Consider the following 14611-nt stretch of genomic DNA (forward strand, 5'->3'; position numbering starts at 1 on the left):
GATACAAATAACAAGAATCTGAACAAAGAGAAACAAAGTGCCAACATAATCATTGCAATAATATTTATAAATTACGTAATTACATTTACATATGCAGAACTATACTAATTTCATCAACACACAACTACATGAAGAAAATAGGTAGATGTTAAATCTAGCAATTTACAAAAAGCAGTTTGCAGATGATGCATTTGGGCAGAATTCCTTTTATGTTACCCAACTCAAGTTACTCAACATTCGATCCTTAAGATACATGCACAACTGCAGCTGACAGAATGCTATGCTAAGAGAAGTTGTACTCCATGGGAACTGCCATCCCTGTAGAATATTCAGATCTCAACTAGACAGTCCTGAGCAAACTAACTTTAACACTGGCTCTGAATAGCAGACTGGACCAAAGGACATGAGTGATAATTTCTCACCTAAGTTTTTTAATAGTACCTGTAAATTAACAGTAATTTTATGCACAATTCACTATTATTCTGCTTCTGGAAAAATCCAGCTTTCAAATTACTGAACTCATATGACCTACTGCTTCAAATGGCCTCAGTATCAGAGGTATACAAAACAGCTACGGCATCACAGAATTGAGGCTGAGGTGGCAAGAACCCTCTGGAAGTTATGGTGTTCAACCCACACTGCTCAAGCAGGGCCACCTACAGCTCACTGGCCAGGACCATTTCCAAATGGCTTCTGAAGATTTCTAAGGATGATAAGGCCACAAACTCCCAGGGCAATTCATGGAAGTACTCAATCATTCTCACAGCAAAAAGTGTTTCCTGATGTTCACAGGAAACATGACCTTCTTTGTCTTAGCTTGTTCCCACTGCCTCTTGTCCTATCACTGAGGTCCAAGGAAGTGAGCCTGGTTCTTTTTTCTTTACACGCTCCCTTCAGGTATTTATAGACATTGGTAATACCACCCCTGAGTCTTTTCTTCTCTAGACTTAACGGTTCCAGTTCTCTCAGCCCTCTATCATGGGAGAAATGTTCCTATTCCTTAATCATCTTCATGGTCCTTCACTGAATACACTCCCATATATCCATGTCTCTCTTGTATTGAGAAGTCCAGAACTAACACTATTTCAGGGGTGGCATCAGAAGTGCTGAGCAGAAGAGAATAGCATCTCCCTCAGCCTGCTGGCAAAACTCACTGAAAACCAAGATACTGGTACCTCTTTGCCACGAGTGTGTATCGCTGGCTAACATCATGAAATCATCCCAAGCTGCTGTCCACCAGCACATACTGGTGATTCTTCCTCATCAGGTGCTGGGCTTCACACTTCTCCTTGCTGAAAAGTTACCTCATATCTTCAGCCTGTCAAGCTTGTGCTGGATAGCAGCATGCCCCTCTGGCCCATCAGCCGCACGTGTGCCAATGTGCCATTGTCAAGTTTGCTGACAGTAGATCATCATGCAGATCACTAACAACATGTTAAACTGGACTAGACCCACTGTGCAGCCCTCTCTGTCTCCCCCTAGGGTAGTATTATCTACTGGTCTCCAACCAGACTTTGGCACAGTGTTCACCATCACACTCAAGGCCCAGCCATTCAGCCAGTTTTTGATCCACTGTCTGCCCATCCAGCCCCTACAGCACTTGACTAATGGGCTATGACGAGGCCCTTATGGGAAACGGTGTCAGAGATCTTATTCCCTGTCAGACACTAGCCACTGCTCTCCCCTGATCTAGAAAACATGCCAATTTATAAGGTCAGTGAAGCACAACTTCCCCTTCGTAAAGACATGCTGTCTACTCTAGAGCTTCTTGTCCTTCATGTGCCTGAAAATGAGTTCAAGGGTGACCTGCTCCATCACCTTCCCAGGGATCAAAGTGAGGCTGACTGGTCTGTAGTTCCCTGGCTCCTCCTTCTTGAAGATATGAGTGACAGACAGGGACAAACATTATATCTATACTGACACAATAAATTGCACATCAGAGTGGTCAGTTCCCTCTTAAGATGCAGTTAGCAATGGGGTAGCTGCTCTCTGCTGCTCTTAGATAAGACAATGTACTGACTATTTCATTAAGCTCACAGTATATTGAGTACGTCTATATGTGAAGTAAGTGCAGAATGGCTGAAGAAATGACAACAATCCTAGTCTCCTCATACAGTCTTTTGGGTAATAATGGCTTGCTGCTCTGCTTGTGAACACCGTATGTTTCACAAGTCACATGAAGAGACTAGTGTACTTCTTTTGAGAAATGCTTCAGTCACTTGATCATCTCTGTGGACCTTCATTAGACTCTCTCCAGTATACCCATAAACCTGTACAAAAAAGCCCAGAATTGGGCACAGTACTTCAAGGCATGGCCTCACCAGTACTGAGCAGAGAGAACCAATCACTTTCCTTGACCGGCTGGTAGCACCAAAATAGCTTATAAACACCGAAGTTAAAAATGATAGCCAGCTTACATGGAAGAAAGGAGTCACCTGTGGGAGTCCCATTGGGATGTGTGCTAGAACACATTAGAAATAAAAGTTGACTACAAAATCAAAAGAGTCTTAGAATTCCAAGTCACTAGAGTGCAACTGGTTTTTGTAAATGCAAAGTGATGCACATGAAGAAAAATAATCACAACTACCAACATCTTGCTATATATATAGCTGGTTCTCTTTTGAGAGCATGAGAACCTTCCCACACAATACTGAGAAGTCACCGTTCCCTGATATAGGTGATTTAAAGGTTAAAAATATTAGAGGATTAAAAAGCAATTAGACAAGCCCATTAAGAGTATGCATCAAGAGCTGTAAGAGTTAACATACACACATGCTCCAGGCAAGGAAACCTTTGACTGACTGCTTACTGGAAAAACAATCTTTGGAAATTAACAAGGCACAGCTTCAGAATACTCTGTATTACTTTGTATTATTAAAGTATTACTCTGTATTACTTTACTTAATACAAAAATTACTTTTGCACTTTTGGTGCCAAATCCTTCTTGCTGATTTCCAAATGTGGCATACAGTTCACTATGAACTGCTGAGCTGTTACATTAAAATAATTATTTTAAGGACTGATTTTAATTCAGACCACTTTGGCAATATTATTCTTATACTGGCCTCAGAAACTTAACAGCAAAACTGAAATGGATGGCAATAACAAAAAGCTGAGACTAAGAACCACTTAGAACTGGAGAAACTACAGCTTTTTTCAATTTCATCCTGTTATTAAAGACTGTAATTAAACAACTACATAAAGCCACTTCATGACAAGACATTAAATAAAGTAACACTGCACTCAAATGAGTTTGCTACAATACTTAGGATCATTCTTCCATCAACTCCTTGTTCTAAGAACCCATAAGTACAAAAATTTTAGTGAGATGGAAAGCATAACTAGGTAAGGTATATTATCAAGTTTGGAAGAGGTAAGAGAGGCAAAGAAAGGTTAAGAAAAAAAAGAAGCATCACTCACATGGCATCACTGTTTAATATTTCTTCTTTAATTTTAACATATTCCAGTTGGCTCTCCTGATAAATCTTGAGAGAATTCTGAAGAAGGAAAACACAGTTAAAATATGTCCATACTGAGGGCAAAAAAAAATGGCAGACACCTTACCTCTTCTAATGAAAACAGTGCCTGGCCAAAAAAGTTTAAGTATATTCAATAAGAAAAGAAGCAAGTTGGAAAGTCAGGTTATCTTCTTTCTTTAAAGGCAAAAGTTATAACAAACAAACACATTAATCTCTTTATGTCTATCTTTGAGTACATGCCTTCAACACCTAGCTGGATAGGAACTTGAAGCTGAAATCAAGATCTTAACTATTATACACTATGCATTTTTCTGAAAAACTCAGCTACTAATGCTTGCTGAGGGAAGAGCAGTTATAAAATCACTCTAACACAGAACACTAACTACATACAGCAACAAGACAAATGTTAGTATCTTCATTATAAAAAAGCTACAAGAAAGAAACTGGGGTATTTTCGTCAGAAATTATAATAATGTCTAGAAAACACATACATGTAGGTAACTTGAACAATCTAAACTTTCTTCCCTGTAGACTAAACCTCAGCTAAGCGATGGGAGAGAAATTAGGAATAAACTTCAGAAGATAATGATGTAAAATTAAACATATGTTCAAAAACATAACAGAAGCACAACACTATTCTGCACAGACTCTCTTTCTTGGCACCTTTTCATTAGTACAAGTTATATTCAATAATCTGACAAGACCAGAGCAGAAAACCAATGGAGTCTGAATGTTTCTCATTTCTTCCTTCCTTCATGAGGAAATAACCAAATAATCTGACTAAAAATTTTAAGAACTACAACAACCTAAACTTATTGCCTCTCTGAAATCTGAAGTAATTTAATTAATTTCACCTAACTTCACCAGAGCTACCTGTCTCAGTGAGCTAGAAATAAGAACACAGTTCATTAAAAGTCAGCTTCATTAAGATGAGCATTAGGAATATGCATTTCTTTCAACAGAAAAAGCTCAAGTTATTTAAACAAGCACACCTTTTTTTCTTCCAACTCTGCCTTCACAGAACCCAACTCTTCCTGACATTTTTCCAGAGGCAGAATTTTCTGTAACATCTTCTCCACTTGGCAACGAAGAGCAGAGATCTCTCTGAAATTAGATGTGCAATTTAAAAAGTTGCCAAAACCACAGATGCTTTGAAACTCAGCATTCTGATTCTTCAATCAAGCATGAGTATTTTGCTTTTATCCTATGGAAAAAATGCTGAGAGAGATACATTAATAGTTTCAGTATTCTCATTTTTCCACCTATTTAAAGAAAATCCAAGATCTGATTTAAAAACATTACACTGAACCCAAAGCTAGAAGCAAGCAGATGGCATGTGCCACAGAAGTATGCTGCCTACATTAAAGTGCCAGTAATAAGTGTCTCTGTATACACAGCGCTGTAAAGTAAGAGCAGAGTCCAAATGCAGTGTTTTTCAACAGGCAGGTTGGAGTCCATAAAAATTATACGCTGCCTCTTCCTCTATAATCATAGAGTAAGCAAGGGCACACAGACACAACCCTTAAGTCAAAACACTTCATACAAATATGGATGCTCCAAATAGCCATACATTTAGCTACGACCAAAAGACTCTCACTAGCTCAGAGCTAGAAAAGAATCCCACACATGTATTGTAGAGGAAGGACAGATTTTTCTCCTCATCATACCTTTGCTAACTATGGCCTAGGAAGCATGGTAAAAGTACCATGTGGTACTTTTAGAAGTACACTTAAAGTGCAGCTTATACCTATGGCTGTTGCTATGACACCGTGAGACTCCTAAAAGTAACCGCAACACAAAGAATATATCATCTTTAGTAATACATCTTTAGTACACAATATAAATCCAACTTACCGTTCAGCAAATTGAAGCTGTTATCTCTTGTTAAGGCAGAAATTAAAAACAGTTTAACAAATGTCCTTAAGTATATTTCAATCCAACCGCAATTTGCAAAGAAACATCCAGTAAAGACTTCCTCCCAGAAAAAAAACTCCCCAAGACTTGCAGAACTAAGTGTTTATACATGCATTTCAGTACATTTGAAGTGAATAACAGCTTCTTCTGTTACATGAAAAAGATTGAGTAATTCTCAGCAACTCAGATTTCAAATAGACTACCATAATCATATACCAGAAATAGGCAGATCTTAAGTGGATAGTTTTAATTCCATAGGCCTATTTTCTTTACAAAATCCACCCAGTTTGTTCTTTATTAGAGACATAATCTCATAACCTAAACAGAAAGCCTCAAGCCCTTTTGTAAATGTTTTAGGTATACTAATCCTGTAAGAACACAAAGAGAAAACTAAAGGATATCAGTGCATTTCTGTTGATACTCTGTCAGCAAACGACTGTAAGAAAAAAAACCCACACATTACTCATTTTCTCACCTGATTTTGACAATCGTACGTTAGGGTATCTTTCCTTTTGCTTTATAGATAAATAGAGAAAGTGTAAGATTGGTTTAAGTTTTCTGATAGTAGTCAATATAACCCTTTGATTTCATTAAGCCATTCAAACCTCAAATCAAACTGCTTTAAGTAGGAAAAAAAGCCAACTGGCGATTACATGAAGTTGTAGCCATTAACTAACTGCAGCTTTAAAAAAAAAAGTATTGCTTAGACAAAGGAAATAATAAACATACATACATATATATATATATAAAACACACGTTTCCAGTTTCCATACTTGAAAGGATGTTTTCCTAAAAAAGAACACACATCTCAGAGAAATAGTATAAAAGACCCTAAAAGGCTTTAATCTTTATATTATTCTCCTAGCAGCCATAAAGGGTAACACTTAGCCTGACGCAAGAGGGCCATGGGACAGCACCAAGGAAAGCTACTCCTTTCTTTTCTCAAATATTATGTTTTTTAAGAACAGAGAAAAGAGAGAAAGAGTAATACCATGGGAGTTACCCTAACACAGAGAAAGCTGCATTACTTTCTATTGCAATAGTTAAGAGCAATCCAGTAAAGCAAAAAAGAAAGGCTGAGCTGCAAGTAGCTAAAGAAGAGGCAATTTCTGCAAGAAATATATGCGCTGGCAGAAAGAAGAGGGACACAAAATTTAGAGGTCAGAAAAGAAATTGCATCAGAGTAAAGGAGCCTTGAAAAAAGGATCCTAGTTAAGAGACCCAGTGTGCGCTAGCTGAAATACTCTGGAAATAGAATGCAGGACTGTCATTTAGATTCACTAAAGCCAGATTGACATGTATCTAGAAAAGGATACACAAGAAACAAACCACTACAATTAGGAGCCATTGCATGGATACTGGGCCATAGTATGGAGGCAAACATATCTTGATATATTACTCCATACTCCATACAATATGTTGATGGGTTTTGAGAAGAATTGGAAGCAAGCACAGAAAGGAAAGCAAACTGTAAGAAGGATTTTATAATCATATAATTCTGAACAATGTTCAGCTTCACTTTTCACATTCTGATATTTAATCCCAACAGAATTTCAGAATTTAATAATCAGACCAAATTCTGCTGAAAAAGTTCATATCTGTACTCAACTTTTAGTTCCCACATTCTTCACTACAGAAAAATGAAATAAGCAAGCACAATTAAATGAACAAAAATATCAATAAAAATCAATAAATATAATCTGCTTCTGCCTTAAATAAATAAATCAATCTCTTCAAAGAGTTGCTTCTGCCTGTACTTCTAATAATATTACAGGTACACAAAATAGCTCTGTTTACTGTCATTATACACAGATGTTTTACAGAATAAATTAGTCTTACAGTCTAGATTTAGGACATGCTTGCGAAGAACTTTCATTTTGAGAAGCACTTAGTGTAGTGCACAAGCAAATATTCACAATCCAAAAACCATATCTCCTGCATTGGTGTAAGTCCTTAAGAATAAAACCCAAACAAACAAACAAACAAAAATGCGTGCAATTGTACTTACTCTCCATCAATTATTTTTTGCTTCAATGCAATTAATGCAGCTACATATTCATTCATATTCTGGAAAGAAGAGTCTCAAGTCAGTAAAGAACTTACACCCCAAAAATCAGTACTGTAAATAACCCCTAATCCAATGGCTAATTTTATAGAAAATTCAATGAACTGTCTTCATTCACGCAGAGAATGCAGGCTCCACAAGTAAGTATGCATCTTTAAGTGAGGCTTTGCTACAAAAGCTCTTCAAACTTTGCCTCTGCAGTAGATTATATACTAAATCCCTATAACGTTTTCCGTCAAAATTCAACTGACCTTTCGGCAGAATATCAGCAATAAACATTAGCTCACTTGAGATTTTCCAATTTCTCATCCATACTCATTCTAAGTGTGTCCTATGAAGTCTCAACAGGACCTTCTCTTCATTTAAAGGAAAAACAAAAATTACTCAAAGCGTAATACCATAAAAATACACACTCGGTTAAGAGCCCTCAAGGAAGTAATTTCTAAATACTTATACTGCATCGAATCAAAGCCAACAGGACACAACTAGAAATTCCCTGATAGATCCCACTAAGCACGTCGCAGAGACACGAGCTACTTTTCCACACTTCGCCTAGCTAAAACTCGACACTGCTGCTACTTTTAGAGCCCGTTTACCACGCACGCTATCCGCGTTCCCGATGGCACAGGGAGTGGTGACTGTGGTACCCGACACTTCCCACCAGCGGCCCGGCGCTGATCCACTACCTCGTCTGTGAGCAAAAACCCCACTCCAGCATCACAGGGACGGCAGTCGATGCCTACCTGCTGGAGAACACCGCAGTTGGCGCAGGTCCTGCCGGCGGCCGCAGTTTCGGCCGGCGGCGGTGGCGTCTCTCCGGGCATCATGTTGCCCACGCCTCAGTCCGGCCCCGAGAGCCCTGCGTGTGCGCCGCTCAATGGCGTCACACACCGCGCCGCCGCTTTAGCAAGGACCCAGCTCGCCTTCATCTCCTCAAGAATGCTGTCTTTTCTGCTGCCTGACAATTAGCAGCAGAAAAGACAGCAAAGAGTGGTCTCTGCAGAGACTGAGCGTTGAAAGCAACTGGTGGAGAGTGACTTAGTCCTCTGAAAGGCACGGCCTCAGCCACGCCCTCCTACCACTACTATTATTTTAGCTTCTTCTAGGTGCGGGCACTTTTGGTAAGAAAACTACTGTGGGCCTGACGCAGGTGCTGAATAGGGCAGCTTCTTTGCCGTGGCGCGAGAGGAGGGACGGAGCCGCCGCTGGAGGGTCGTGTGGGGAGGAAAGGTCGGGCTGCGCGCCTGGGGGCGGCTATTCCGTGACAGTGCGGCCACGTTCTGTAATAAATTACACGAGGCCAGGCCGGGCGAAGCTGAGCTCCCCTGCGGCCGGAATCACCGAACATTGGTCTCAGTGATCCGCGACGAGCCTGAGGTGTTACCGAAATCGGCCGGAAAATAAACTAATACAATTTGAAATATTTGAAAGCCGGCAGTCTTTATTACAGCTTTCAACACTTTGAGAGGATAGCTTCTCTAATCGGATGTGTGTAATGAAACTACAACAGGGCACTGATTCTATCATGATATTCTATCATGATCATACATATCCATTACAACTTACTTCCTAGCTAATAGGTAAACATCACTGCCGTAGAACTAATTTGCATGCGTCCGCCTCCTGTTGGAAGTCCTTTTATAGTCCTAGGCAGTCATCTAAAGGGGTCTCTGATGCTCGTACTTACTGAGTGTCCCAATATTACAGATGACCTTCCCTTGAACTTTTGTTTTTGGGCCTGCATTGTTGCTTCTTGTTACATAACTCTGCCAAAAAATCTCACTATATTACTTCCTATCTGTTTATCCACTGGTTCCAGCCACGTTTATCATCTTGTATATACTTTTACATTCTTTTGGGTTTGGATTGATTTTTTTGCTAGTTAGTTTTTAAACTCTATCTAGGAACTTCAGGAGAACTGAAAATTTATATTCTCTGTGTTAAATCTCAGAAGCTAATAACCCTTGTTACAGGGTGATGCTCTCTGCTCCCGTGCTGTCAAGCTAGAGCTGCCTCCTAGACAAGGGCATGCTAAGCTGATAGCATTCCCTGACACACATCCACATCCTAGTTTTTCAAACGGGAGCGTACCACTTTAGCTCATTCAGCATCTTGTGCGAACATAATACTCATGGGAAGAGATTAAGCTTTTTATTTCATCCAAGCATTTGTAAACACTTTTAATATTTAGCATCGCTTGTCACGACTGCCTGCATTTCCCACTTACCCTACATATTTCTATAGCGAGTAAGCTTGGGAAAGACTTTATAGAATTACAGAATGGTTTGGCTTAAAAGGGACCTTAAAGATCATGTAGTTCCAAGGCCCCTGCCATGGGCAGGGACACATGCTGCTAGACCAGATTACTTATGTGTTTCAGGCCATGCTTTCAATCACTTAGAGGCAGAAGTTTAAGTAGTAACTGCTTACTGTTGTGAAAAACACTAATCACTTGTTTTAAAATTTTAAAAGTTTAATAGTAATAAAATGGTTATAAAAATAGTAATGAAAATTAGAGTAATAAGAATTTGGACAATCAGAGTTAGGACAATAAAGTGCAATAAAAACAAAGACATATTGACAGTCCGGGTGCCTCCTGGGCAATTAAGGCCCGAAAGCACACATGCTGAGAAAGGATTAACCCTTAAAAGCAATAGCCTGTTGCATATTCATATATCTTATACATGATGCATAAATTATTTTCAAACAAAGGGTGTTCTCTGGTTATTATCAACTTCTCCCCCTTAATCCTATTGGCTTCTCAAAGTCAGGAAGGAGGTGGAAGAAAGTTGGTCTTTTCCGATAAGGAGGCAATAATTTTTCTCTTGGAGATTTAGGTGTCTTGTTGCTGTTATCACTGTGCAAAGAATTTCTTGATTATCTCATCCCTTTCTTGAGCTAGTTAAAGTATCTTACATCACATAGTTTCTATTTTAACATTGTGTTGTAACCTAAAACTATATTTACCACACTACTTAAAAAAATACACTACTACTAATTAATACAATGCAACACATACAGTATTCCTTTTAATATCTGCGAAGAGCCAATCATTTAATATGTATTTTTCACACTGTATTGTGCCACCCTGTGTTACTGTTTAAGATACATAGAAATCGCTCAGTATTTAGCAGACAGGACAGATGGTTGCACAAAGTCCAAATTAGTTTGTAGGAAGGACATTTCTGATCTTGTGAGCCAGCGAAGGCTTCCTGAAGATAAGGAAATCCTCCTATGTCTCTTAAGGAAGATACCAAGGCTATCACCATGACAACGTGAAGCAAGAGAGAAAATAAAGATATGGATTTTGATTGGCTCAGAGAGTGACGTGGCTCCTTTTCACCTATTGAGAGTTTTGTTTCCTTTTTATAACCAATGGCCAGTGTATGTGTTTGTTAAGCAAAGTAAAATATCTTGTAAAACTATAAAGGCAACATGTTGTTTTAATAAATAGATCTATACAGCCTTCTTTGCGCCAAGTGGTGCTCTATAATGACATTAGTTTGTGAATTTTTTCTATTCAGCTGATGGTGTTGGACTTTATTCACTGCATGCTGCTACTTACACTTCTAGTCTACCTGAAACTTTCTCTGGCTTACAATTTATCCAGTTGCTTTTTCACTATTGTCTTCCTTGTAGTTTATACATATTCCTTAGGGGAATCAATATTCATTTCTAGTTCTGAAGACTGTGTTAAATCTTCCTTCTGATGAACAGTAATGTATAGAATTGCACAGTTACTTGGACCTTGATGAAGACATTGAAACTTGTAACTCCTGTATAAGTGCTCTGATGAAACATTGTGTGTCAGGCTTTCTCTTTCTACTTTGAGAGCCTTACAACAGTATAATAAAATACCGTTTAGAATTACAATAGGGTTTGCGTGTCAGTGTCACTGAAATGAATTTACCCTCTGGGCTAAGTTTCCCATTTGAAGTGCTCTTCCAAGGGAATGGATCCGAGTACTACTTGTTTTAGATTTCAGAATTTGGGCCTGTAGTCAGGTCAGGTAACAAGGCACTATATTGAGTTTCTTAAGGACAGGGTTCTGCAGAAAGAAGCAATGCTATATCTTAAAGAAATTAGTAGATAAGATGTTTTCAGAAGAATTCAATGTTTCTTGTAACTATTCATGCTTGAAGTGAAAATGTTACCAAAATTTTGGTTTAACGTTAAAGATGTCCAGATTTTCTAGTTGTTTAGACTCCACGGAATCATTTAAGTCAGAAAAGACCTCCAAGAGCATCAAGTCCAAGTTTTTACCAATCTCCACCTTGTCAACTAGGCCATGGCATTAAGTACCACATCCAATATTTTCTTGAACACCTCCAGGGATTGGCAATACTACTGCCTCCTTGTGCAGCCTGTTCCAATCCTTAACAACCCTTTCCATGAAGAAATTCTTCTTATGCCCAATCTAATCCTCCCCTGGCACAGCTCAAGGCTATGTCCTCCTGTCCTGTTGCCAGTTGCCTGGGAGAAAAAAGGCTGACTACCTTGCTACAACCTCCTTTCAGGCAGTTGTAGAGCACAATAAAGGTCCCCCTAAGCCTTTTCTTCACACTAAACAACCCAGCTCCCTCAGCTGCTTCTCTGATGCCCTAAACTCTTCACCTGCTTTGTTGCTCTCCTCTGACACATTCCAGCACCTCAATGTCTTTCTTGAATTGAGCTGCTCAGAACTGGACACAGTACACAAGGTACAGCCTCAACAGTTCCAAGTACAGGATGGCAATCACTTCCCTAGTCCTGCTGATCGCGCTATTGCTAATACAGGTCAGGACACCATCAGCCTTCTTGCCCATCTGGTCACATTGATAAACGCATTTACAGCCAGCTGTTGACTTATACCCTGTCAGGATCCGTCCTAGTGAACGGATGACCTGATGGTTCGTAGGAGTGATCTCAGAGTGCAAAAACCAACACAGTACAAGGGGGTTTGCAGTGATAATCAAAACAAATGCAGTTTTATTGAAATAACCACAGAAAAAATGCGATAGAGGGATTAAGGGAGAGAAAAAGATAGAGAGAGGAGAGAGAGAGAGAGGGGGGATATAGCTACCAACGCAGAGACAAAGTCCTTCGGTCCAGTCCAGTTGAGGATCCGCCTGTTATGCTGGGGAGATCTCAAAGGCACAGTTCATTTGCACCCCAATTATACTCTTTTTTGTTGGGGGAAGTGAGAATAAATTTCACAACTGAAACAAAGGATAGAAAGGGGGGTACACAGAGTCCAAGCTAGGCAGCAGGCAAGAGCCATTGTGTTCTTGGTCCAGTGGTCATAAACTGCAGGCAAACATCTCGGCTTGGTCAGCTTGCCTCCCCCACACACCTCCCCCGGGTTGGGGGTTTCAGTCCCAGTCCTTGGAAGGAGGAGAGGGGCCTTTTAGGAGTTTCATGTCTCAGTCCTTGATGGAGAAGCTTCTTACATCTCAGTCTGTCTGTCACGGTGGTTGTAAAACAGGTGAGGATCTTCTGTGGGAGACCACCTGAAACTCAGGAGAACTCCAGCCAGGCCAAGAGGTGGGCCAGCTTCCAAAGCTGCTATTGTTGCAAACGGGGCACAGTGCCCCCTTCTTAGCATACAGCAAACACACCTGTGAAAACAAATAACACTGTGCTTTCAGGTCTCAGGGCCTTTGGCATGTGACTTTCTGCTTCAGAGCCAGAGATTCTAGACAGGGGGTGTGTCTTCTCTTCAGTGGTCTCCCAATGACGATCGTGAGGCAGATGAGGGAAAATTCGGACAGACTCTCACACACCCCCACATCCTTTTCTCCTAGGCAGCTTTCCAGCCACTCATACCCCAGCCTGTAGAGTTCCATGGGGTTACTGTGACCCAAATGCTGGACCTAGTACTTTTCCTTCTTGAACCTTATACAGTTGGCATTGGCCCATCAATCCAGCCTGTTCAAATCCCTCTGCAGAGCCTTTCCATTGTCTAGCAGATCATACACTCCTGTCCAACAACTTAGTGTTGTCCATGAGTGGACAATTGAGAGTGCACTGGATTACCTCATCCAGATCATCAATAAAGATATTAAACAGGGCTGGGCCCAATACTGAGTCTCAGGGAACCCCTCTAGTGACCACCCACCAACTGGATGTAGCACCACTCACCACATCTCTCTTGGTCCAGCCATCCAGCCAGTTCTTAATCCAGCAAAGACTGCACCTGTCCCAGTCGTGGGCTGCTAGTTTCTCCAGGAGAATTTGTTGGGAGACAGTATCAAAGCCTTTGCTGAAGTCCAGGTAGACACATTCACAACCTTTCCCCCATCCACTAGGTGGGCTGTCTGGTCATAAAAGATGAATTTTGTCAAGCAAGACCTGCCTTTCCTAAACCCACGCTGGCTGGTTCTAAGCCCTTGGGTGCCCTGTGTCGGCAATGGAGAGAGACGAGGAACACTGATTCAGTGATCAGAATCCGATTTATTTGTGAGGTACAAATGCTTAGATACTATTTTAGGGAGACTAGTAATATGTACTACGATGATTAGGTTACAATCACATACACAAACTTATGCATATAACAACATCTCTTGCTTGCGGAGTTTAATGGGATGTTCTTTTTCCGGTAAAACTGTCTGATTTAATCTTCTTGCAATCTAGGTATAATTTTCAAAGTTCTGTTTGCTTTTGCCAAGGCGTCCTGTTAATAAATCTCTTACGTTAACCAGGTCCAAAGTCCACTGTGTGTCTTGTGTCCCCAAATATCCAAACATCCCTCCTTTTCTTTTGACTAAAAATACTCTTTTAATGACCTTATTAATTAATCTCTGCATACGTTGAAAGGTATCATGATTAATACAATTATTATCAGAATAACCACACACATACCTATCTCAAAAAGAATCTTTTTAGTTAAAAACTCCAGCCACTAAAAGGCTCAGGCTTGATCTTTATAAACTAAAAACATTCCTGATGGCAGGCACATTACTGGATTTAGAAAGGGTGCCAGAAGTGTAATTGTACCAAAAGGTTTGATTCTTATACACAAGGTGATAGATAGAAACATTTTCAGACTGATTCCTTCCCACGTATTTAAAATTAACACAAAAATCCAATTTTACAGAACCCAGGAATTCTAATTCTTAGGGTTCCACCAAGGGTGTTTCAGGAGGTTAAGGGATCCAATTTGATATGATGTGGT

At 40.0% G+C, this 14611-nt stretch overlaps 1 protein-coding gene across 3 annotated transcripts in view; it reads right to left on the minus strand.

Moving 5' to 3' along the window:
• The window catches only part of ICE1 (interactor of little elongation complex ELL subunit 1), a 42260-nt gene extending 33938 nt beyond the window's left edge, over positions 1 to 8322 (minus strand). For 2 of the 3 annotated variants that reach the window (XM_064705087.1, XM_064705086.1), the window contains exons 1-6: positions 8202 to 8322; positions 7402 to 7460; positions 5794 to 5829; positions 5334 to 5351; positions 4472 to 4583; positions 3421 to 3497 (exon numbers count right to left, since the gene is read on the minus strand). In XM_064705087.1, coding sequence (XP_064561157.1) covers positions 3421 to 3497; positions 4472 to 4583; positions 5334 to 5351; positions 5794 to 5829; positions 7402 to 7460; positions 8202 to 8285 — 386 coding nt within the window. In that variant the 5' untranslated portion in view covers positions 8286 to 8322. Of the gene's footprint in view, positions 1 to 3420; positions 3498 to 4471; positions 4584 to 5333; positions 5352 to 5793; positions 5830 to 7401; positions 7461 to 7709; positions 7815 to 7908; positions 7946 to 8201 lie in introns of those variants that run through there. The other variant, XM_064705088.1, reaches the window with a different exon arrangement.
• Between the last annotated feature and the right edge of the window lie 6289 nt (positions 8323 to 14611).

Source organism: Zonotrichia leucophrys, chromosome 2, assembly GCF_028769735.1.
Source record: "Zonotrichia leucophrys gambelii isolate GWCS_2022_RI chromosome 2, RI_Zleu_2.0, whole genome shotgun sequence".
Taxonomy (NCBI): Eukaryota; Metazoa; Chordata; class Aves; order Passeriformes; family Passerellidae; genus Zonotrichia; species Zonotrichia leucophrys.